Here is a 26006-nt window from a genome sequence, read left to right on the forward strand (position 1 = left end):
GTTTCTGGTTCAAAAGTGGCTTGACCTTTGACCTGGGGAATGCGGCACCTGTAGCCCATTTCCTGCACACGCCTGTGCACAGTGGCTCTGGATGTTTCTACTCCAGACTCAGTCCACTGCTTCCCCCAAGGTCTGGAATCGGCCCTTCTCCACAATCTTCCTCAGGGTCCGGTCACCTCTTCTTGTTGTGCAGCGTTTTCTGCCACACTTTTTCCTTCCTACTGACTTCCCACTGAGGTGCCTTGATATAACACTCTGCAAACAGCCGATTCGTTCAGAAATTTCTTTCTGTTTCTCACCCTCTTGCTTGAGGATGTCAGTGATGGCCTTCTGGACAGCAGTCAGGTCAGCAGTCTGACCCATGATTGCGGTTTTGAGTAATGAACCAGGCTGGGAGTTTTTAAAGGCCTCAGGAATCTTTTTCAGGTGTTTAGAGTTACTTTGTTGATTCAGATGATTATTTTTATTGCTCGTTCAGAGAACCTTTTCATAATATTCTAATTTTTTGAGACAGGGATTTTGGGTTTTCATGAGCTGTTTGCCAAAATCATCAAAATTAAAACAATAAAAGACCTGAAATATTTCAATTGGTGTGCAATGAATCTAAAATATATGACAATTTAATTTTTATCATGACATTATGGAAAATAATGAACTTTATCACAATATTCTAATTTTATGACCAGCACCTGTATAAAGCAAATACTTGCATCGTTTTTGTCAGCAGTAATTAAGTATTTATATAAAAAAATGCTAAAGGAAACTGTTGACTCTCACGTCAGCCTGCTATTGTGCTTTAAACCCTGTTTATAACGTAAAGATTTCAGCGTGGAACAAACTGTCGACATTTTTGTTAATTATTCAATGAAAATGAAAGATTTTGACACCTGAAATGATGAGCACAAGTTTGGTTTATTCTTCACAGATAGCATTTGTTGTACAGCACAAGGAAAAAAAACGCATAAGGAGGGGAAGACGGTGCATTTAAAAAAAAAAAAAAAAAAAGTTCCTTGGCTTTCCAAAACAAAAGTTAATATAAGCCATAAAAGAAAAACAAAGTTTTTTTTTTTTTTTTTTTTTTTACACTGTTGAAACAGAAGCACAGGTGGGGCAGGGAAATGTTAATTAATTCAAACAAAGTATCAAATACAATGTCCCAAATACTGACGCTAGACCACCATATGCATAGCCATTATACAGCATCGTTTTGAGTAGCATACAAGCTTGTGTACGTGAGAGTCATTTATGGCTACCTGGGGCTTTTGGACAGAGAGGAAAAAAAAAAAAAGAGGCAGGAAGCTGTACAGAACGTCTCTGACTCTGCAGAAGGCCCTCATGATTCTCATGTTCGGCTTCAGCGCTGCAGCTAAAAAACACAGATAAACTTTTCTAACATTGGATACAGGTAAACAAAATTGCATACCGCCTTTATTATTTTCTGAAAAGATGACCGTTAAGGATCGCCACTGTATAAAATATGATTTGTTTTTTTTGCCTTTTGAGCAGCTCAGCTTTAGTGCAACAAGCATGCAGTGAAAGTGGAGCCTCCTTCATAGCAAATCTTTAGTGCCTGCTGAACACAGGCACGAATCAACAGAAGTAGGAGCTGAAGACAACATAAGGGCTAAGAAACAGACTCAAGTACACTTACTACCACTTTTGAAAAGGAGGGGATAAAGAATAAACAACAAACAGTGGAGTTCTTGGTAGGTTTTCAATACATCCCACCTGTGTTCCCTTGATTATCTATCTCCATATGTACGTATCCCCCTCTGAACCCAAAACAAGCCACAGGCAACCCGAGTACATAAACATATTATACAGGACAAGCAATCACTAGTCATAAAAAAAAAAAAAATAATGAAATGGTGCAGTGAATTAATAGAAGAAATTGAAATGTGCCTTTTATTTCTAAACGCTGATAGTTTTCTTCTTATTTTGGAATATGTGAAGTGATGTGGAAAGTAGAAAAGTCCAAATAAATATGTTCAATGCTCATTACAATACATGTCTGTAGGCTAACTGTGGTTAGCTTTTAGCACGTACTGAAAACAGATCAAACCCGTCCACATTTCAAAGTTTTAGTTGCAGCTTCATGAAATCAAAAGAAAAAAAAAACTTCTTTTAGTTACTTTAGCAACTTTGCTAAAGTTGCTAAAGTAACTTTAGCAACTTTAGCTAAAGTTGCTAAAGTTATAGCAACTTTAGCAAAATTTGCTAAAGTTGCTATAAAGGAGTGGTGGTGTCCCACAACCAGTTCTGTTCATTTATTCTCCCATTCTGGTGGTACAGTAAAAGTAACATACAGCTGAGGCCTTTGCTACAACAGCCAACTGCGACGGACTGAGCTGAGGAAGCATGTTAGCATCAACATGCTTTAGCATCAACGTGCTTCCTCAGCTCAGGTTGCTAACTCAGCTCAGGTTGCTAACTATTGGGAAGTGATCAAGTGTCCAGCACAGTAAAAACCTCCAAACGGTTGACTTGTGAAGTGGCGTGTCTCCCTCTCAGTCCAACCCAGAGGATTTTGGAGACTTTGTAGAAAGCATGGCATATTTAAAACCCAAGTTGTCGAGTCTAAACAGCAAAACAGATTAAACTTATCTTTTGAAACGCGGTATAAAAACTGACACGGATCAGCAGTTCTTCAGAAATATTAGCGTATGATTTAAATCACCCTCCACAATTATTGACACTTATAGAAATGAGTAAAAAATATCTTGGAATAAATTAATGTTTTACTGCAGTAGCATCAGTTTGCATTAACCGTTTTCAGCAGCTTTCTAGCAGTGACCATGATTTACCCTTTGACATTTCCCTCATTGTCTGTGGGCAAGATAATCATGGGTCTTTTGTCCCATTTCCAGTTGTTCTAAGCTTTTTAAGTATTGGTCTGACTGTAAATATGGACAATTTGAGATTAGTAGCAATTTTTGAAGCGATTTTATAACTTAATCGCTCTTCAAATTAGGAAAGACGGGAACATTAAAGTGAGACGCGTATACTAAATCTCTGGAGAACAGGACATTTGTGTCTCATATCAATAACCCAATAAAACATAATTTGTATCAATTAAAATAATGTAAAAAGTATACAATGGGAAATGTTTCAGAGACATCTACAGATACTGTAAGGGTTGGCAAGCACATTTTGATATTTTATTCCTGAATTAAGGAAAAAAAAAAACGGTTTTCAACACTTTTCAGTGTATTACTACGATAAAAGGTACATTTTAAAATGTTTTTTATACACTTTTACCAGGAGTGCCAATAAACATGGAGGGTGCTGTTTGTCCTCATGTTCAGTGTCTGTGATATGAAGACAGATTATGTTGATTACAATGCATTTTCCACTGAAAACAGCAAAATCATACTTCCCATTACCTCAGATTTAGGCACCGGTGTCTATTTATGTAAAACTTAAATGTGAATATAATGCACATATAAAACATAACAGAATTTGATTAGCTTTGCATGTATAAAACAAGCTTTAGACTTAAAAATAGTGAACATGCAACAGTTAATGAGTGAACAAGAGAAAGTTTCAAACAACTTCATTGCTCAGCAGCATCTCAAATTTGTTTAAAAAGCGACGTGTGGGGGTCCTTTTGGTGCCAAGATTTTGCTCGGGCACAGCCGCAGACTTCCTGCAATGCCACCTGTTGTCCCGGCAACCGCTTCAGACCATGGAAAAGTGGCAATTTATTTTCACACTCTGGCATTTCCAAGGATCAAACAAACAAGATACAGCGTTTTAATTGGTGATCTTAGCTGGACACAGTGTGCTGTGTGCAGATAACACAGCTGCGTTAGACCCCCTCTGTTTTCAGTTAGTGGACTTTGCCAACTTCACATTTAGTTTACAGACACAGGAGTGGTGCATTCATTTAGATTTGTGGACGTGTTTAAAATGTTTGAACTCTAATTTAATGACAACCAATGGCTTATAGGACAAGGTTCAATCAGAGCAGGTAAGCAGGGATGGAGATGAAGAAATGCGGAAATGAAAACAGCAACTAGTTGCATAAAATTTGAAAGGAATTGGATTAGTCACTGCTTAGTTAGCTACTGATGATGGTGTAATCGCGTGGTGTTAATTTGCCCTCCAGTGTGCCTCACAGTGAGCTTGGTTGTGCTGCTACTTCATCTAGCTGACAGCGCCTTTTAATGAGAGTGAGCGCGGCGCTGGATGTCAGGAGAACAATCCGGAGGAATTAGAGGCAACGGATCGGCTGATGTTCTCTGTTTGTGTCTCCGGGCCCTGGGAGAATCCCATCGACTCCCCTGCTCATTAGGCTGCTGCCTTTGTCAGACAAAAATAAAATAGATATTAGGCAGAAAGACAGGGGAGGGCGCTGGGATGAATGTGTAATTGGGTGCTCGGCACGTTGTCTCACGTTTACCTCAATCGGCGGCGGGAGTCGGGGGAGGGCAGGGAAACGTAACGGAGTGTTTGTACTCTCGGCTCTGTGCGGTCTTGAGCGGATTTTCGTGTCGGTTTATGTGGAAATCTGAAGCATCTCGCCGCGTCATCGTTCCCCGGCTCCTGACACCTCTCGCTGGGGAGATGGAGCTGCAGCGTCAGCCTCATTAAGGCCTCCACTGTCTCGCTAATGAATCGATTGTGTGGTATCAGTGCTCCTGGCTGGCGCTCCCACCGTGCCGCTCCACGCCTCCTCTGGGGGCCTCCCTTCCACTGAGCTCTTAATCAGGAAACAGCCCTAATTACCCTACCTCCCTCGCCCCCCCCGAACCCCCCATTTAATGTCGCTTCCTTCTGCTCCATCGCTCTCTTACTCGTTTTTCCTCTCTTTCTCCTCACAACTTTATCTTTACACTCCACCGCCCTCTTCCCTTTGTCCTCCTTATCTTGCCGTTTCTCATTCTGTCTGTCTCTCTCTCCGCTATCATGCCTCATTCAACGAGCTTAGACTGGGTGGAGGAAGGGGAAGGTGAGGGGACATTTGGGAACAACTACAGCAGCTTATATTACAGCAAAACAACAGGGCAGTGATGAAGTTTTAGGGCTGATGATACGAGAAGATGAAGACGACGTTTGGCGGTGTTGAGAATCAAGCGGAGTTGATGCATAAACAAAAACAAAAAATAGAAATAAAGAAAAGCCTCTGTCCATCCTATTGTCTCCCGTGTCCGCTTATTCTTTAATACACCACTTCGTACACAGTGGCCTTCTTGTCGCCGGAGCCCGTCACTATGTACTTGTCATCTGGGGAGACGTCGCAGCTCAGCACAGATGAGGACTCCTTGGACTGCGAGTGGTTGAGAAGAACGTTGACAGATGGGGAGAAACCCACAAAAGAGAGAGAGAGAGAGAAATGAGGAAAGAATTAAAATAAGACTCAACGGTTAATCCTCCACCACACGAGACATATTTGCATTTCAAAACAGTCGGCAATTATCTCCAAACAGACAAACTCCGCAGATCCTGGATGCCGACTTATTCGCCTGCTCCTTTCTAGAGAAATGCTGCCTCTCTGAGGGCGGGTTGAAGAAGTCCAATGGCTTCCACGCACTGCTTCCTTTTTCTCCCCCCACCCTGTGCCAGAAAGTAGGACCCGTGCACCTGGTTTCGGATGATCTAAAACTGCTCCATCATTCATTCATTCTCCCTCTATTCATCACAGGTTCTCCTCCTCGTTCCCTCTCCCGCTCCTGTTGACTCTCTAAACTCCTCAGCCCTCTCCCGCTTACATGCGCAGCGGGGCTGTCAATCATCGGCGCACAGGGGAGAGACCATCTAACACAGGTTTCCTCATATTAGAGTGAGACAGCAGGAAGCGGGGAAAAAAAAAAAAAGTCCAGAAGGAAGAAATGCACCGACAGTTTAAAGGAAACAAAAGCAAAGACAAAATGGGGAAAACAAATAAACATTCAACCTAGATTGGTAAAATTTATAAAAGTTGTTAAAAAGAGAATACTAAAACATTTTTTTTTTTAGAAAACAAGGAATGTGTTGCATAGTTGTTTCCCATTAAATCAAATACATTTTAGTAAACAGACAAAAATGACCGCGTTAAGTCGTCTGAGCTGAATGCTAAGCGTAAATGAGTATTTTCTGGTCCCTGCTGGCTGAGGAGTAAACACACTAATAAAGGAAAAAAAAATAAAAAAAACGAAGAGCGGATCACACAAACCTGATGTCCAAAGGAAAGTTTAGCTCATTCAACTTTATAAAATCCACCACCTGCTAATGCAGGCTAACATTTCTGACCAGTTTTCTCTTTGCTCCGTCTTTAGCTCCATTCATCTTCCCATCAAATATGACCAACTGCATCACCACCATATGCTGTATCCAGGGGCTGTGCACAAAGCTTTACACCAGACAGCGACCTGCATGTAGGCCAACAAGTTTAACATTTGTAATAACGACCTAATTGTTATTATCCAGAGTATTTGAGGAGGCTACGACAGAATGAGAATCTGTGTAAACATTTACGTAGCCGCATCCTGTTCTAACTTTGTTTGCAATCATTTATTTGTCAGTGTTTGGAAAGCAGAGTTGCTGAAACTAAATGCCTTGCTGTATAACTTGCAGTACGTCCTGCATAGGAACAGAAGTCCCTCTCCCTGCTGGCGGACAGGATAAGTGCAGCTTTCTGGTTCCTCAGCTTCGCTTCTCAAGCTATAGAAGGCAGCTTCCATCTTTTATGCATGTTGACAATTCCTGAATCAACATGTTCAGTCGATGACATAAATTAGGCAGTATGTTGTTGTTGTTTTTTAATTGTGTGTGAAATGCTTTCAGTGAATATTTATCACCCAGTATGTCACCGGTTTGACAAAATCTCTTGAAACGATGGATAAAACAAACTAAACGGTTTGTGTTGTTTGCTTGTCGCTTGTTTTACTGTCTGACATTCATTAAAAACACAGGAAAATGTTCTTGCAAGTAAATAATTTAATTTATCCTACAAAACAAAACAGTAATTCAGTGCTTATATAACATATCCTGTTGGCTTTTCCTGAAATGATTCACCATTATAAATGCTAAAAACAACACAAACAAAAAGAGAGCCTAATCAAAGACAAGTACCTCACTTAATAGGCACATATTGTTGCAGCTTATTACACAACACAATCTCTAAATTGTGGAGAAAAGCAGAACACAGAGCTTTGCAGCACAACCATGATATTTGGAGGACTGATAAAATGTACCCTTTGTGAATAATATTGTGTTGCCAAGACTGAGCAAGAAATAAAAAAGGATGGAAGAAGACATTTTAGTCAGGATATGTAAAAGAAAGTTGCAACAAGGGCAGAGCAGAGAAAAAATTAAGACATGATTCAAATAAATCTGAGGAAGATAATAAAAAAAAGAAATCCAAGGGGGGGGGGGAGTAAAAACATGCAATCAGGAGATGAGTGTGGGTTTAAAGAGACGCAAGGAGACAGAAACAGAAAAAGACAGCATTAAGCAGGAAGGAGGAGGGGGAAGAGAGAGCAGCTCTGTGTAACATGCTGAAAGGAGGGAGCTGCTTGGCAGGAGCAACGTTTGGCATTTGGATAACAAAGCAAGATAGCCTGCCTTCTCCTCTCGGTCCATAGAGAGAGACAGGAGCCGCCAACCCTGCTGCCCACAGAAGATTACACAAATATGACAGCCACACTGCTAAACACACACACACACTACTCTGCTTAAATGGATCTTCATCTCCCTTCTCTCATTTCATTCACACACAGATGTACTGGCTCAGCTAAAAATACTGCATCTCTGCATATGCGTGATTCACCATTAGCCTGGAATGGAACACCTGGACTAGGTGGAATTATGACATAGGGGTGCTGCTTCTGTGTATGTGTGTATGCGTGTGTGTGTGTGTGTATTGAGGTTTGCCATCCTGCACCCTCTGATAAACCTGTAAAAGTCGCCTTAGGTCAGCAGTTTTCTTTTCGATTTAAAATGCGTCTCCATCTTTCTTTTGTTTGGAGGCTGAACATATAAATGTGTCATCAATAATATAAACATATGAGCCATTCCCAAATCAAAAGTCCAAACATGAACATTTGGATTTGGATGTGCTGCATATTGTTTTGCATCTAACTTGTGTAGAGGATAAACAGCCACGGAGCTCAACTCTCACCTGGAAAATGCTCGCTCCATATGGTGTCCTCCATGCGTTCAACAGATTGTCTTTTCCTGTGCTGACGAACCACTTTCCTGAAATAACAGGAACACACAGCGCAGCACGTTACCAGGAGTCCAGGGACGATTGGTCTCCAAGTTGCTCTTGGAGGATACATAAATGTAGGATAAAAAAAATAAAAGAAAATGCTTGTGCGCGTACCGCAGTATGCGAACTTGAGGGAGAGGACGCAGCTCTCGTGGAGGTGCAGCTGGTACTTGTCGGGTTTGGACACATGCAGCACTTCCACGTTGCTGCTCTCCATCCCCACAGCCAGCCACTCGCCTGTGGGACAGTAACCCAGGGAGAAGATCTGGGAAACAGGAGATGGAGGGGGAAGGGTTTGAGAAGGAGAAGATAAAAGGTCAAAAGTTATTTGAATAGATAATTGATTCAGATAGAGGAAGAAAAAAAGAAAAAAAAAAATCACTGTGTAATTTTTTTTTTTTTTTTAGTTTAAAGAAATTCACCAAGATATTGACTGGCGGCCATAATGGATGGATTTCCATCAGGATTGGCCCTCACTGGTAATCAGCCAGTAGTAAAATAAAACAAATATCTATTTTTCAATTAGTGAACAGACCATGTTAAGACTGTGTGCTTCCAGAACATGCAGCTTAGATTAAGGAACCAAAAGGGTTTGGGCTACAATTTGCATCATGTAGCAGATCAATGTGTGGAACGTGAATTGAGCTTCGTGTTACAGTCCTGATTTATTTAGCTATAAATGCAACCACAGTTTTGACCGATCCTCGTCGTGTTATCTGCATTAGATTCTGCTAATTGTTATATTTCTAAGATCCTACAGACTGTGGAAGATCATTTGGTGCATCACAGACTCCTGCTGTTTCTGAAGCTCTCTGTTTTTATCATAATATCACTACGACACACTCATTTCAAAATCCCGTAAAGTTTGCAGTGGTTAGGGTTTGTGATTTTCCCCTCAGGTGGGTCGACTTCAACCCCCTGTGAAAACCTTTCAGCTGATCGTGAGGCATAAAGAACATGAGTTGATTACAAAGCAAAAGATGATTGTAAAGCAGCAAAAGTTAAATTATGCTAGTTTTGTCATCATTCCCGTATTTCAAAATGAAATCCAAAGAACCACACGTATGTAAGAATCTTTTTCTAACAGCATTAATTGTGAGTATCTGATTGAAAAGATAGTTTAGGAACAACCCAGCAGTCCTCAGGGTGAGCAGGATAAATCTACACACATTTCAGATGCATTTTCTTCCAGGCTGTACAATACACTGTACTACCCAGCTCCTGAAAATACTCTCTCTCCTGGGCTACAGACTGCAACACAAATCCCACTCAGTTCCATCATTAAAAGTTGGAAAAGGGTTTGTTTTAAATAAGCATTTTTTAAATCTTTTCTCACTCAAAACATTTATATAACCTTACCATTCCCTAAGCAACACTTATTAAATAAACATCTTCAAGGTGTTCGTCTGAAAACTATGGCAATCAAATAACTTAGATTTTTTTTCTTTCTAATGCATTAATATATGTTTATGTTTTAGTTGCTTTGTTTTGTTTTTGTTTTTTTTTCTTACCTGTGAGGTGAAGTCGTGCTGCTGCAGCTGCCGGCCCTCTCTCAGGTCCCAGCAGCGGACCGTGTTGTCCAGCCCTCCCGTCCAGAGCTTGGTGCCATCATTGGAGATGTCGATGCAGCTCGCTCCGTCTGTGTGGCCCTGGAACTGCCTGCCAAGGACAAAAAACGCACGCACACACACGCGCACACACACACACACACACACACACACACACACACACACACACGAGCTTCAGAGAAGAGAAACACACACACACCTGCAAATACACAAATCCTGCAGACTCTGCTTTCTGTGTGCGTCTTTGCTTCTTTTCTGCTAGAGGTGTCAGAATGAATATATTTTATTCCCTCTTTCCCTGCAGCACTTACTGCCCTGAGCCCACCCACACATGATCCTTTTTTTTTCCTGCCAGTCCTCGTGAGCCTTACCTCAGCACCTTCCCTCCCCCTTCTTCCTGTGTTTCTTTCTCTCCTGTCATGCCAAAGCAGGCAGTTTTAATCTCTTTATACCCCCTGTAGCAAGTTTATCCTTCATCTCTCTCCTTCTCCTATTACATTCCTTACAGGTTATCTTCTTTTCCTTCATGCTTTTCTTACACTTCTCCCTCTTCCGTGAATTTCAACAGCAGATCAAATCGAAATACTTTTGAACGTTTTCAAACCTACCTGACCAGCGTCTGGTTGTGCAGGTCCCAGACGACGATGTTGCCGTCGCTGCAGCAGGAGAAGCAGACCTTGTTGTCGGGGGAGATGGCCAGGGCGTAGCAGGCCGGGGCGGACGACGTCAGCTCCGCCTTGATGCGGGGAGTCGGCGTGGCCAGATCCCAGATGGACAGCGTGCTGGCCTCGCCTCCGACGATCAGGGTCCGACCGTCGGGGAGGATTTTACAGGAGCGGATGTAGTTATCTCTGTTCTGATTTGAAAAGATAAGGAGAAAGGTTACCACCAAGAGCACAGAAAAGAAAATAGCTAAGTAATTCTTGTAGATGTCCTTGTAGAGATGTTTTACAACATCAAGTCGTCGGGATTTGCAGCTGGTGAATAAAAAATATTTTCTGTCAAGGATTTTTTTTTTCTATCCAGCAAAATTTGAAAATTAATCCCTAATTTTTAATTTTAAGAAATTATCACTTGTTTTTTTATTATTATTATTTTTTTGCTGGTATGTGATTCCTTATGTCAAATTACCATTTGAAGTGGCAATTAATATCGCTCTGTTTAGTAATGTTACCATCAGAAACATAGTTACTAGAAAAGAAACAAAAAATCTGATCACCGCAGCTTCTGTGCATCATGACCTGATTTTAAACTTTCCGTGAAAGTAGGGTTTTGCTTGACCTAGTTCTGCTAAATTTAATCATTTTTGGTCTGTTATCCAATAAGTATCTGAAATGTGAATTTTTTTAATTTTTTTTTTTTTTCCAGAGGGGAGGGGAAGTCGTCGGGATAATTTAGGAATAATTTTCTGAAAGAGGTTTTCCCTTCACCCCTCATCCATCATGTCTCACCAGACAGTCCAGCTGGGCCATGGGGCTCTTGCTTCCCGGCTGGCTGATGTCCCACACCTTGACGCAGCCCTTGCCTCCGGTGTAGACGTGGCGTGTGGAGGTGCTGATTGTGACGGCGCACACCACCTCCCCGTGGCTCAGCGTGTGGATCTGACGGGCATGGCGCGGGATGCCCGGGCCCAGCAGGGCGTCGGGGGGGAACGGCACCGGCTGCATCTGGCCGTCGGCGCTCACGTGGAACGAGTAGGCGCTGGCAAGAGGAGGAAAATAAAAAAACAGATATTTTTTATTTTTTTTTTTTTTAGAATTTAAGATGCAAAGGAGAATAAAAACAAAGTAAAATGTACTAAGGAACTAGATGGAAATCAATCAATGAGCGCACAAAAGCACAGCAACAATTAAATACACAAAATTCAATGAGAACCACAGAAAGCTCACACATTGGTGTGAAAGTTGCAAAACTGTGTTTGTTCAAATTTGGGCAAATTACTGAGCTCAGAGCAGCTGTGGGCGCAAATGCATGATGGCAGATTGTATTACAGGCAGAGGCGGCGTGGCACTGCTAATGGCCGATCAATAGAGCAGCGGCTGGAAGCCAGGCCTGTTTTATGATTTCAAATTAGCAGCACAAGGATGAATTGCTGCTCTGTAAGACAAGAACAATATCACAATAGCTGGATCTGCCAAACAACATAAAAAGTGTAAATGTGTGTGAGCACTGCAGATCTTTCCGTCAGTGGCTGGACTTTAGGTAACACGGTTACAGTCAGTTGAAAACGATCATGAGCAACTCTTTCCCTTAGAGATTTCTTGAATTTTGACTTTTTTCCCCCCATTTTTGTGCAATTCGCCATACACCAGGACAAATTTGAATCTAGCAAAGGAAAACTTTGTTTCACTCCATCAGGGAGATCTCACAATGTGTTTTTCATAAAACATTTAAAAACTGCTGAACATATTCCAAAGCAGAACTAAAGATGTGACAGTCACCTGAAAACCTATCAGAGCTGGTTTTAATAATACAACATCCAGCATGTTCTCAACCTCTGCTGAAGACAGTGATGAACAAAGAAAAATTGATATCCAAGCTCCTTTTTACATCAAAGCCCATGACATGAGAAGCTCGGATAACTAACATATTTTCACAAACCCGTTCTTCCTGACCGTTCCTGGGTCCAGCAACACGTCTGCTAACAAGGTCAATCCAAACACATGCTACACATCAACCAATACAGGCATGCTTCCTATCTACACAACAGGCAAAAGCTCTTCTAACTTATGAAAACAATATTTTCTACATCAACAACACCCATCTTCAACACTACGCAGCTAAATGAGAAAAACATACTATATGCTACAGACGCATATCCGGTAAAACACGCAGCAGCCACAGCCTAACATGGTCCCATCTACACGTTGTGGGGAAAAAAGACTATTTTATCAAGCACTGTCAGGTGAAATCACTCAATCAGGTTTGTTCATATATTGTTGCACAATACAGAGCTTGTAGGTCAGCCAATAATGAAGGAGTTCTGGATGAAAAGCTCTGCCAGGCAGAGACAACACATAGGTTTTATACCAAGGTAAGTGTCAAGTTTTTTGCCCTCTTTAAACCACCTCAGCTTCAGCCCAAACTTGAAAAAGCTTGCTTCCCTCAAAGAAACGCAGGAACCACTCATCTCAGCCACATCTTTTATTTATCTTGTCTTTTTGTCTTTAGATTTTTCCAATTGACAGTGTAAGACCACCATGACTTCACATAAGTAGTCAGAGTAGTCACAGAGCAGGTTGAAAACTTACAAACAAATGAAAAAAAAAAAACCAATCAATTACACATCACAATGAACTAATTAACTAGTTTTCCAGGTAATGTTAACCTACTTTTAAGTTAACAGTGAATGAACAAATAAACTACATTCCAAACATGTAAAACTCATTGCATCACCAAGGCTAATTTGGTCTTCTGAATGCAGATTAAATTATATAAACTGTGCATAATGTCCAGTTCCTACCAGTAGTGTCTTTGTGGGAGCTTGAAGCTCTTTGTCTGAAGAGATCATTGTGAGCACAGGTGTGCCAAGTTATCTTATAGACTTCAGCTGGGCCTGAGTGAAAGGGATAGATGCGCTTGATTCTCTGTGGCGTAAGTGCCAGTTGGGTGGAGATAGTAAATGCACTCACAAGTGTACCACTTGCTGTTTTAACTTGACAGTAAGGAATCCAAAACATGGGAGAGTCAGTCTGGTTCCCTTGCAGCTGCAGCAAAACAACTTCCAACCTGGTGTGTGTAGCCCAAACAGGTTCACTCGGTGAGAGTTCACAGGCATTTAATATAACATGATCAGCAGATGTTAACTTGTAGTAATTTTCCACCACACTACACAAACTACATGTCAGATTATCAAAACCGAAGCTCTGCTGTTTCGATCACCACCAGAATCACCAAGCCATGTGCAAAACTCACCGAACCAGCAGCCAAAGAAGACGGAAAAACACGGCTCGTTTCACGAAGCTAAAAACACGAATTCAGTCCTACTTTTGCCGTTTCGTGGTCATAATCCATGTTAGAGTAAATATTTCCGCTCAGCTCCTGTGATCAATTGTCCTTGCATCACACTGATGGGATTCCTCACTATTTTCTAAGCCACAAAAACATAACCTGACACTTTCTTTTATGCATGTTAGAATGTAATCCTCTTTCATCCAGATGACTGACAGTGTGCAGGAAAATGTGGAGGAAAGTGGCGACATTTTACATTCGCACTGCATACAGCTGGATAAAAACCCTGGTCACTCCATGAATTTGTCACCTCGTTAAATACATAAACATCTGAAACGAATAAAGAGAAGAGAAAGCCCTCAAGTTTTAAAGAGTTAAATAAAAGTTGGTCTCAGCAATGGAAATCTAAAATGCGCTGAATCGTGGGTTTGTGATTTAATCTAGGAGGAGTTTGTTTATGCTGCATGCAAACTGGGGGGAAATATCACATCTAGGCTTGTAAGTCGTGTAAGTATGTACTTACGGTTTTCCACCAGAGGAACCAGGGAGAGAGGAGGACAGGCCGGGAGCTCTTAGGTGAGACCGAGAGTCATACGCCACCTGGTTGGAAGAAATACAAGAATAAACTACACCTTGACATGGATTTAAAGAACCGATTTACACATTGGCTTCACAACAATGACAGAGCAAATGTGACTTGGTCCAATTCATTTCATTTGAACTCCTATGTGCTCTGGTGAATGATGCAACACACAGACGTGACACAGATTACATGTAGGAATGTGAGAAGGCAAAACCTCCCGTCAGAGACAGCCGACCTGAAACTTTGTCTTCCCTACAGATGTTTCTCTCTATGAAACTTGATCAAACATTGTAAACATGACAACTCTGAGTGTATAACGAATGCACTGCGCTGATACGGACAATGCAGAGCCAATTCATCAAATATTTCAACAGTACCGGGACAGTCGGGAGGGCTGGATCTGAATCATAAATCAAACCTTGACAGAGAAGAATAATTTGGCCCTTTTGCTCACCATGGGGCTGCGGGAGTAGGCGCTGGCTGCGGCGCTGATCTGTGGAGAGAGAGTCAGAGCTCCTCCGAATCCCCCGGGGCTGGCCAGCTCCCCGTTCAGCCCTGCGTGGGACACCACGCCAAAATGAGCCGGGTATGAACCGGGGGGCACAGACATGGGACTGCGGAGAGCTGGGGAGGCAGGGAAAAGAGGAGGGAGCGGTTGAAGGAAGGGGGAACCATGTGCAGCACACAAACACACGAGTCACAGAGGGGCTGAGGTGAACGGATTGCTTCATCTTCGTACTGGCCTGGCAAAAGAGCTCAGCTTCCATGTACTAGACCGACATTTCCAAAACTTTAAAAGATTAAAACTACTTTTTCTTTTAGTTGATTCAATTGGAATGGCATAAAGTAAATACTAAAAACTGGGGATAGCAATGTCACAATCATATTTGGAACAATAATGAAAATCAATAAAAGCTGAGGGGAAAGAGGGAGATGGGGGACAGAGACAGACCGGGTCCAAATCTAACCCAGGTCGCAACAGCTGAATCGAAAACTCCATTAAGTTTTAATTTTAGTAAGTTTATTAACTCGTTCAGGTAGATATGCTTGAAAGATAACAGTTACGTGCCAAGTTTCCTCTCTAACTGATACGATGAATAAAATATTAGGTTTGTCCTTTTCCCTTAGTTTGGTGTGCAGCTGTAACATGAAGGCAGAATTTATTTACTTATTTATTTTTATTTAACTTGCGCAATTCTCACCAAGTGGGTCTGCGCTTGTTGCAGCTTTGCTGACCAGACGAAGGCAGGAGGTGCTGGGGCCTGGAGCTCCGGGCGCTCCTGTTGATCCCGGGGTGAGAGCCTCACGATGGGATGGGGACGGCGTGCCAGACTTGGACAGCGGAGACTGGGACTTATCCATCTGGGGAGATACCAAACAACTAGAATAACCAAAAAATGTCCCTGCCTAGCAGTGAAGCTGTCTTATCAACACTTTAAAAATATACTCCTTAGTTTGTTTTTTTTTTTTTAGATTTAGTCAAAAAGCTACTGGAACAGTTTTATAACAGTAGCTAATAAAACTGTCTTTTATTAACACAAATTTCAATCAGATATTTTATATACTAAATAATAATAATGAAGAATCAATGCAGACTAAGTGAATATGTTTTCTTTTATTGTTAAAGTATTAAAAAAAAAAAAAACACTGGATATAACGTTTTAGCATCCAACAACAGGAACTTTTTGCGTCATATTTTACCTGTGCAGGGTCCTTGGCCTTCCCTGGGGTGGGGCTGCGGGGGTTTGGCGTGGAAGGCGCCTCTCCTGCACTCGAGGAACCAGGCAGCTCTTTCCTCAGAGTCGGTGCCCGGTCCAGCCCGTTCCCATGGGGGGAGTGAGGCGGGCTGCCGGTGGGGGAGTTGGGCTCCTAAATGAGCAAAGGAAGGTTGCAAAAACATTTAAAGCTTTTAAAGTTCATGTGTTGTTATTTTTTTTAAATCAATGCTGATTTCTTGGAATTTTAACCTACAATGCACTGGACATGAAGTTGACAAAACTAGCTGATTTACTTCGCACAGCAAATTATTTTCTGTTAAAGATTAACAAAAATGTTTTTTTTTGTTTTTCTTTTCCACTATTGCTCTTGCTGCTGACAGTAAAACTGGGTGTGGATTCACATAGCAAATTTACTCTCCCCAATTTGACCTCAGCAGTTTAACTCCACAACATAAGCAACGCAAAGTGGTTCAACATGTTTAGTAAAAACAATTTGCTTGGTTCCAGTCATTTTACCAGTCCGTGCAAGACCAGTCAAATTTAAAAGTTGTGCAACCAGGACATTATAAAGTTGACATTATAAATTGTAACGCAATTATAAATTGCGTTACAATTTACTAAAAGTCCAATTAAATGTGCAAAAGCTGAAAATAAAACAAAGTCTTACGCTATAGATATATCCGCAATAAATTATTGCATTAGCTGCTGTTTCTTTTCTTTGGTAATTTTTTCAACCTCGCTGCAGCCAGCAGCAGCTCTGTTGTCACGCCGTCTATACTGACTCTTCTTCCTACTTGGACCTTTAAATAGAGCGAGAGCTCAGGGGACATTACATGAGAGAAGAGACTGTCACTGGCGTGGCTGCAGCAGGATGTGGACCTGGAGATAATGTTGTATGTTGCAGATGCTTTCATCACCGGAGCCACCGTTGAGCCAGCGCTGCCTCCTCCGGAACAGAGCGGGCACATCTCTCACAGTGGGTCACAGTGATCAGCAGTCATTTTGTGCCACACGCACTGGCATGCATGCACACTTCAAACTACACTTTTAACCCACGCACAGGCACATTTATGTAAAATGCATGTGGAATCCCTACATTGCAAAGAAGTCCTTGCAAAAACAACTATTTCGTTTTTGGTTCCGTAACCCACATTTGTCACTTTTTTTTTTTTTTTTCCCCCTTCCTGTCGGCTTTTGTAGCAGTTTCTAAATCACACAAGAGACCAGTTCTGCTTTTGTTAGCAAAATCAAAATACACAAGGCTTAGAGGAGAAATATTTTGGTACACAGCGTGAGGTATTAAAAGAACTAAAATCTTCCAGGGGCATAAATGGCTTTGCATATATTAAACTAACCAGACTGTAGTTATCTAATGAGAGGAGGAGGAGGCGGAGGAGAAGGGGAGAGCGCTGAAGAAACGGAGAAAAAGAAGACAGCAGAGAGACGGAAGAACAGAAGCCTCGAGAGTGCAGACGGAGGACAAAAATACACTCCGAGGAGAAAGATTTGAGGCGATGGGGAAAGTATTTGTGAATGTATGTGTTCTGTCGGCGTGTGGGCATGTGTGCGTGAACATGTTTCACAAGCAGGGAGCACAAACAGTGGCAGCTGATAATGAGCTTACACAAGGGTTCTCCCTATGTACAAGGAAACTGCAGCGGACAGCTGAGCGAGTAACGTACCTGCTGACTCCTTTCACGTTCACATGCACACGGAGAATAAGAAAGCAGGAAACCAGGCCAAACAAAAGCTGCACATTTTAACTACTATGTGCAGGAAGGATGAAATTATCTGGTCTGTTTCTCTGCAACCAGCCTATATTCACTGTTTACCCCAAGCAATAAAACATATTGCCGTCTACTTCCTTAATGAAAGTTTACCTGTTTTTTCTTTTTTGTTAAAACCTAACAAACAATTTCAAAATTTTTTATTTGATGATAAAAACCAATCAATAACAATGACAAAAATACTGCATATTGCTTGTCAAAGTCCAAGTGATCTCTATGTGTGTAAAAAGAAAACAGATAAAAGTATCCACTTCTGATCTGAAAATAGTAAGCACACTGCCATTCAGACTACATTAACATCTAATTAATTTTGAGTTATTTGCATTTAAGACATTTTTCTTTACAGGTTGGAAAGATAACACAACTTTAGTAATATTTGCCCTGAGTCAGAACTGCTAAAAAAAACAAAAACAAACATGTGAATGATTCATTTTTTTGAGTTATGATTATTTTTTGCTATTTTTTTTAAATGTTCAAACCATTTTGAGATCTTTTTAACCTTTTGCCTGATATGGTTAACTTGTTTCAGTCTCAATTAGTGCGAGGAACAATGAAGCAACAGGCTTCTAAATGCTCAGTTTCACTCACTGACTCACTGAATATCTGGCAAGCAGCGTTGCTTGGGGTAAAGTACAAGAAATCTATTAAAGTTTTTGCACATGAAACAGCCATCTACTGCAGCCAAAAATTGGCTTATGAGAGCAGCGAGAGTAAAGGAAAAAGAAAAAAGAAAAAAAATCAATGAACTGGAATTTTTTTGCAAGTCTTGAAAGAGCCGATGGGAAGAGTGAGCTGATCATGCTGAGGCAGAGCCACTGTAAGCATGAGGTTGTCGATTTTAGTGCAGCAACTTGCCTCATTGGAGACGTCCACCACAAGATTGTCCTCACTTTTGTCTCCATCGCTGTCCTGCAGAGAGAAAAACAACACGGGAACATTATTATTTCTTCGACACCCACGGTACAGTAAACCACACTTATAAATAAAGAGCTTTAATAAAGAAAGACATGCACAGTTGCTCAAGTGCATACATGGATCAATAAATCAATATTCCTGGCTGCTTTTTGCTTCCTCTCACCGTCTGTCCTCCATGCAACATTAAACACAGAGATACTGTACCTTATGATCTCACCAAGCATCGCCCCTATGCAAACTCTGTTTTTTAATCTCTTACAATCTGCAGACACACACTCTTTCAGCTCTGCACCATCCATGGCACATTTTTAGCTTTTCGCCGGCCATCTCTCTCTCTCTCCCTCTATTTCTCTCTCTTTCTCTTTATCTCTCTCTCCATTTTTTTTCCTGAAGTGAGAACGATGGCACTTAGTCACCATGGCAACAACGCTTTGATGCGATCGAGCTCTGATATTTCTATTGACATCAGTACCTAAATATGCAGAGCCCAAACAAGACAAGTCATTTAGTCTATTCCTGGAACAAAAACAAGCCGCCGGATGGACTGGACGTACGGCCAAGGTGAAGCGGTTTTAAAAAGACGGAGAAAAATCCGGAGGTCCAACGGGCGAACCGAGAGAAATAAGTGGTGAAATACGTCTCGGCAGATAGAACGAGAGGAAAGACGTTTGGAGAGCTGAAACTATCCCTGCTTGTTTCACGCTAATGGGAAAGATTTAGGTTGCTGTTGTTGATGCCGAACTGATTTTCCTGGAGGCAGTCTTCTCTAGACAAACTCCTTGTGTCAATCAATCTCACCGACTGCAAACACACAACCATCTAATTCATTACAGCTATCTGCCTTGGCTGTCTCTCCTCTGGCATTACATCCCCTCTGGCTGCTCGCTCTGCCCCAGCAGACCCATCCAAACCAAACATGGCTCTAAATGACGATGGGCTCTCGACCCCCTTGAGGCCTCTAGTGTCACGGGCAATCTGTCGCACACACCATCTCACACACACACATTAGGGAGTGTGTATCTACACAGTGCTTTCTTTGAACAAATAGCTGAAAATAATGACTTGGTGTAGACACGATAAACTGATTTTGTTTCAATAACTTTCCGTATATTTAACTTACTTTGTATTATTGAGGGACATCAATCAAGCAGGTGTGTGTGTGCACCATATTCACTGGATCATGAATACGCTATTCCTATTTCTGACAACAAGAAAGTATTTTATATGTTATATTGTGCAGTATATTATTATTAATTGCATTAATCTTGTAGCACTGACTACACACTAATGCTCTGTCTGTACTGATGAAGATTCACTCACCTCAGGATGTCAAATACTTGAAGTTGCTCCACCTGTTAGTAGTATGACTTACTTTGTTTTGTTTTTTTCCAGCTCATAATTTGTTCTCCACTTGGTGGAACTCATTGACTGCTTATGTAGGTTTGAAATGTCATCATTTTATTAATGTGGACAATAATAAAATGAGACTGCAGTGAAGTCCGGATGCAGGAGAACATTGTAAATTTTACACCCGTCATCCAAATAAAACACCCACTATGCAACTTGTGGAGCATCATAAGTGACACTTCATGTGCTTAATTTAGATACATAAGAATACAACTTAAGTACAAATCTATTACAGCAATCGACAGAAACACATACATAGGCATGTGGAGGGAGGGGCTCTTTATCATCACAGCGCCTCCTCTTGGCCTCAGCCCCTCCCTGCAAGGCAGAGTATCCTCCTGAGGGTCCTTGGCGCTCCTCGGCGGGCTGGCTGTCTGTTGACGACACCGACTTACTCTGAAGACAGACGGAGACACAAAGGAAGGTAGAAACATTATGGTCCATTATTGAAATAGAAACAGGTGATGGCAAAGAAAGAATATCAAAGGCCATAATCAATCATGTTTTAAAAACTGAGCATGAGTACACACACACACACCCACCTCAGTTAGTCAGGTAATGGTGTGTAGAAACACTTGGGGAGACACACACATACACACACACACAGCAAGAAATGCAGACACAAGCACAGGTTAAGCCGTAGCCATAGCAGCACACAGGACAGCCTATAAAGCTAATTAGTGCTCTGCCCTCAACACACCAGTCCTCGTGTAAAATATGACTCTCATTATCGGGTAATAAAGCTGTTCAGCCATATTTACAATGCAGTCTGTGTTGCTGCTTGGTGCTGAAGAAATTCGATAGAAGCATTGTGTTGTGTTTGTACACGTGGGAAAGGACAAGAGGTTCAGTGAAGGCCACTTGTCATTCTCTGCCCCTCATGTGGGGAGCAGTGAGGGTTTATAGAGGTTTCCACAGGACGGAGACCAAAGCAGAGCAGTGGAGGACAAAAGAGATTACACAGTAAATCTAAGCAAAGCTTCAAAAACTTAAATTCATTTCACACTGTAGCATATTTTACTACTGTGCAGCTTTAAAAGCTAATTGATATGCATTTCTCTTGTGCTTTTTTTTTTTTTTTTTTCCTCCCGGCCCATCGTTCACAATGCTTGAGCAAGTTCAACCTAAACTAATGAGAATCATATTTTCCCTGTGCTTTACAATCAATATTGTGTTTAGAAATTAAATTATGCAGGAGGTTTTGTTCTGTGTTGAGAGTGGAGAGAGAGAAAGTGAAAACAGCTGTTCTTTTAAATCATTTTTTTATTTCATAGTAAAAACCAGAGCAAGGATGTGCTGGCTTTAATTTTCCAACTTTTTGTTCTTCTTTTGTGCATTTTTAATGATTTATTGCTAACAAAGGGTTTACAAAGACCCATCTTGACCATGAATGTCTACTTTTGGGATAAATTTAAACTTTTATTTTCTCAGATTAGGATGACCAATTCTGAAGCTGATGAGCTGAAGTTAAAAAATGCAAAGGCATTTTCATTCTCCCATTCATTTAGTACAATTCACCAGTATCACTGGCAGCTAAACAGCCCTCAGCATGACATTACCACCACCATGCTTGACAGCTAAACTGACATTCAAAAAACTTGACCTTTCACTTCTCGAAAAATATATTCAATGACTATGGACAAATGACTCAAACTCTGATACCTCTAAAATTAAAACCTCTCTGCAGAAGACGTTTGACTTGTCCACCCAGGTATGTTGAAGGTCTCCATTTTAGAGGAGGTCTGTTTTGACGGTGGACAGTGATGTTTGTGGTGAAGGAGCTTCTAGTTTCTGATGGTTTTTGGGATATTTCTAAACACCCCAGCCGGTTTTCCTTCATTTGAAGGAGGCACTTAGGATTAGGTGGTTAAAACCTGAAGGTCCCAAAACACACCAACATAGTGGAATTAATAAAACAGGCTCCCATTACGTTTATGAAATCGCCCCCAGCCTCAACCCTATTAAATAGGTTGAGGTTGTGTGGAAAAAAACACTTGTGGAGAACTATGCTCAGCTTGAATGAAGCATAGTTTTCAACAAGTGTTATCTTGATTTTGAAATTCGCTGAAGTTGAAATATGATCATTCCAGCTCATGATGAGTGTTTTAAACATTTTTCACTGGAAATTTGATGTTTTCATCGCATTGTGCTTGTTTGTTCTATTGATCCACAAACAGTTCAAACTAGGAAAGTTTTGAAAACCCCAAGTGTGGAAGTTGGAAAAATATTGGAGATGTCATTCATAGAAAATTTGTTTTATTTTTTTGTTTTCTGGTACACTGCTGTCTTTTCACTGCTGCATGACAGCTGTGTAACTCTACTCCTAATATAAACTAATGATACTGCAGACCGGGTTGCAGACCGGGAAACATCTAATGAAATAGCCGTCACTCAGTTGTTCAATCTCAAAGCGATCAGTTCTACAGACAGCTATGTTAATTGTCTAAATCTCAACTGGAGCATTTGTAGCCTCAAAAAGAAAAAAAAAATCAGTCCTCTATTCATCCATTTGGTAGTTTAGGTCCTTTCAGAGAAATGTGAAGTGCTGCAGTGTTAGTCTAATGTAGAAAACCTTGAGAAGCTCAGGGCTGACGGTGATGAGCTGCTATTGTGCTGCTGTTGGGTTGTGATACTCCTGAAACAAATCCAGTCATACTCTGCCTTTTTTTTTTTTTTTTTTTTTTTTGCAAGGCCACTTTACAGTGTGTCTCAATTTCCTTCAGTTTATCACTGTCACACAAGCACTCACAGAGGGAAATGTGGGCGTACAAAACACTCGCATCAATATGCGCGCGCACACACACACACACACGCACACGTAAGCAAAAGTACTCACCCTGCTGGGGGCTCCCTCTGGGTCGTGGCGGAGGGAGGGAAGACGCAGAGAGCAATGCAGAGATAATAAGATTTATAGAGAAAAGAGAAAAGGTTTGACGTCAGCGCTGATAATAACAACAACAACAACAACAAGCCAGAGTCAGCCAAGGTTAGGATGAACTATGACTTCAACCCTACATTAAAGATACAAACAAACTATTATATATATATATATATATATATATATATATATATATATATATATATATATATATATATATACATATATATATATAAATTATCAAAATGACAACATGGTCAAACACTTAGATCTTCTTATTTCCGATTCTTAGTTTTACTTTATTTCTGCTTTTTTCCAACTAGGACTCCTTTAACTCATGTGTAAGCCTCTTGGCTCGGTGCCTGCGACCGCAGCACGAAGATAAGATATTCTACTGGGGTGAATCAGAGTTCAGTCAGAAAAGGCATTTCTTTCTCATCCACACAAGCTCCATGAATGCATCAGTCCAGTTTAAGACACAAATCTAAACAGGAAATATTACACTCCGTCCAAAAGGTGAGCAAAAATAAATAAATAAAGATGCTGCCAGTCAGAAATGATGTAGTGTGCTATTTTGCATTTTATCTTGTCTGGAAAAATAGGAATGATCTACATTTTATGCTGTGGCTGTCTAAATGTCTCCCCTCATTTTATGTATGAGCGAAATGTAATTTAACCAACACAAAAATTTCAATATAAATACAAAAATACACACCTTCATGGTATCGTGTGCAAACATTTGCAAAACACTGAGCTTCTTTAGTCCAAAAAGTATATGTTCATGCATTTATTTACTTATTTATTTCCTACAGCACACTTGTGACTTGTAAACAGTGGGGACATGTTTGCTGCTCTGTTGCATCATTTCTGTTTCAGACAGCACTGGAAGCCTTTGGGAACAGATGAAAATCGATTGGTGTAGTTTTAAAAGCAATGTTTTGAGATCCCTGCGTGATTTCAACCGTTGCTTTTGTTTTTTTTTTACTTTTCATGTTTTTATACAACAGTGAAGTTAATATTTTTAGGAGTTATTTGGACTTCTAATACCATTAAAAAACATACACTGATAAATAAAATGTACTTTATTTCCAAATTAGTTTCTATTGTAAAAAAATACTGAATTTCAAGTAAAAAAAAAGTTTTTCATGGCTGGTATCACTTATTCTTCTCTTATAGCATTTTTTACAAGTAAATTGATCTGAATAAATCTAGGAAGTGAGATTGCCACAGAGGGAGGTTAACTTAGTGTCTGGAAAACAAGTTCTTTGTTAGTTTGACTTCTTGTGAATAATTTTCTTTCTTTAGCTACCAAAAAACCCAATCTTGCTTTTATATGACCTGATAAGTTTAAAAACTTTCAGTTTGTGTAACTGAATGGCATCTTCTCTTGTTTTACCAATTTTCATTAAATTGGTTTTAGATTTACAAGAAATAATGCGTTTGTATCAATCATTAAAATTTACAGTTTGTCTTGCTTGGCAAAGAATCCACAGATTTATTTATTTATTTTTTTACCTCTAAGGTGTTCTGGATCAAGATGGTTTCGCTCATCTTTGGAAGCGAGGTGGGCGGAGACCCCCAGAGCTCCTGTCAAAGCCAAAAGGCCAGAGCTCCCCGCACCAAGGGACAAGCCTGATGGGTGCGGTGTCAGAGGGATGCCGGGGGCGTGGTGAGACAGGTGCTGGAGCTGCTGCTGCTGTGGCCACAGGGAAAGAAGAGAAAGGGATGGGAAACGACAAAAAAAAGGAGGTTAGAAAAGTCGGATTTGAAAAGAGAAAAGGAGCTAAAAACACAATGGCTGCAGGTAGCGGGATGCAGCAAATGAAGCAGGAGAAACTAGAAGGTGAATGTGATTAAATTAAATTACAACAAGAGAGGAAATTAGAATGATGGTAGACAGGATGTGGATGACTGGACTACGACAACAAGAAGCAAAAACAGAAAAAGGAAATAGAAGGAGAAGCAAGTTGAAAATCAGGGACACAAAGGGAAATAAAAAATAGTGAACATGAAAACCAAAATGTGATAAAAGAAAAGGAAAAACAGAAAAGAAAGAGTTGGTAAGAGATGTAAAATATTGAGGCAATGGGATTTATTACAAAAGAAAAGCCAGGAGAGGGAATAGGGGAGGAAACGGCCAGGGGAAAACAGAAAGGATAAGAAAGAGAGGAAAATACCTGAGTTTCAGAGCAAACAAGGCGAAACAGAGTGAAATCATAAAGGCAGCGAAGAGCGAAGACGGACAAAGAGGAGAGTTAAATGAGTTCAGAATAAAAGAAGGAAAAGTGTAGCGCACAAAGAGCAAAAAAAAAAAAAAAGATGGGAGAGGAGAAAGGAGGACACGGTCAAAATAAGATGAAGAAAATGATCAAAGATTATGTGGAGGGCTGGATGGGAAAAATAGAGACAGAAAATGAACACAGATGGCAAAAAATAGAGGAGGAGAGAGCGGAGAGCACAGGAGCATCTACCGATAAAGAAGGGCTATTATCCTGAGGGGGGCATTAGAACGCGTTTTCATGTGTTGTTTTCTCAATCCAGCACATTAGACGTACACACACACCAGAGCACACACACCTCAGAGACAGCAGTGTTTGCAGAGCTGCGAGGAACAAAGGGGCTTTAAGTAGACAGTAATGTGATCAGAGCTCTGACAAGCTGCAGAAAAGCCCCATCTACTGCCGCACTCAGGACCATCACTGCATTTATGTGAAAACAAACATACACCCTGCAGAGCTGGCACCACTGCAACAGGATGGTGGACTTTCTCCAGAGATCTACAACAAATTCTGCTTTTCTAGAGTTTATTTCTTTGAAATAAATGTGAAGCAGAACTGAACAAAAAAAAAAAAACAAAAAAAAAAACATGTGAGTGAGATGTTATTAAGTCTGTGATAGTCCATTAGTAAGATTACCGTTCTTTCTATAAGACTTAATGTCATTTTGGCTCACTGGTGTAACAAAAATTACACTTTTTTCTCGATTTAACTGAGGCGCAAATTGTCTAT

The 26006-nt window shown here is 40.8% G+C and overlaps 1 protein-coding gene across 4 annotated transcripts in view; it reads right to left on the reverse strand.

The window, feature by feature from the left end:
- Positions 1–893: 893 nt before the first annotated feature.
- Positions 894–26006, reverse strand: part of tle2b (TLE family member 2, transcriptional corepressor b) — an 81450-nt gene continuing 56337 nt past the window's right edge. For 2 of the 4 annotated variants that reach the window (XM_088004962.1, XM_088004961.1), the window contains 14 exons: positions 24514–24694; positions 22957–22973; positions 20376–20516; positions 18654–18707; positions 15995–16162; positions 15496–15655; positions 14748–14917; positions 14234–14310; positions 11211–11460; positions 10368–10615; positions 9703–9850; positions 8306–8456; positions 8102–8178; positions 894–5269 (listed from right to left, as the gene is read on the reverse strand). In XM_088004962.1, coding sequence (XP_087861088.1) covers positions 5162–5269; positions 8102–8178; positions 8306–8456; positions 9703–9850; positions 10368–10615; positions 11211–11460; positions 14234–14310; positions 14748–14917; positions 15496–15655; positions 15995–16162; positions 18654–18707; positions 20376–20516; positions 22957–22973; positions 24514–24694 — 1950 coding nt within the window. In that variant the 3' untranslated portion in view covers positions 894–5161. The remainder of the gene's footprint in view (positions 5270–8101; positions 8179–8305; positions 8457–9702; positions 9851–10367; positions 10616–11210; positions 11461–14233; positions 14311–14747; positions 14918–15495; positions 15656–15994; positions 16163–18653; positions 18708–20375; positions 20517–22956; positions 22974–24513; positions 24695–26006) is intronic. The other 2 variants (XR_015762675.1, XM_014988019.2) reach the window with 2 other exon arrangements.

The sequence above is a fragment of the Poecilia mexicana genome, unplaced genomic scaffold (genome assembly GCF_051168715.1).
Source record: "Poecilia mexicana isolate PSO_F unplaced genomic scaffold, ASM5116871v1 scaffold_4, whole genome shotgun sequence".
NCBI lineage: Eukaryota > Metazoa > Chordata > Actinopteri > Cyprinodontiformes > Poeciliidae > Poecilia > Poecilia mexicana.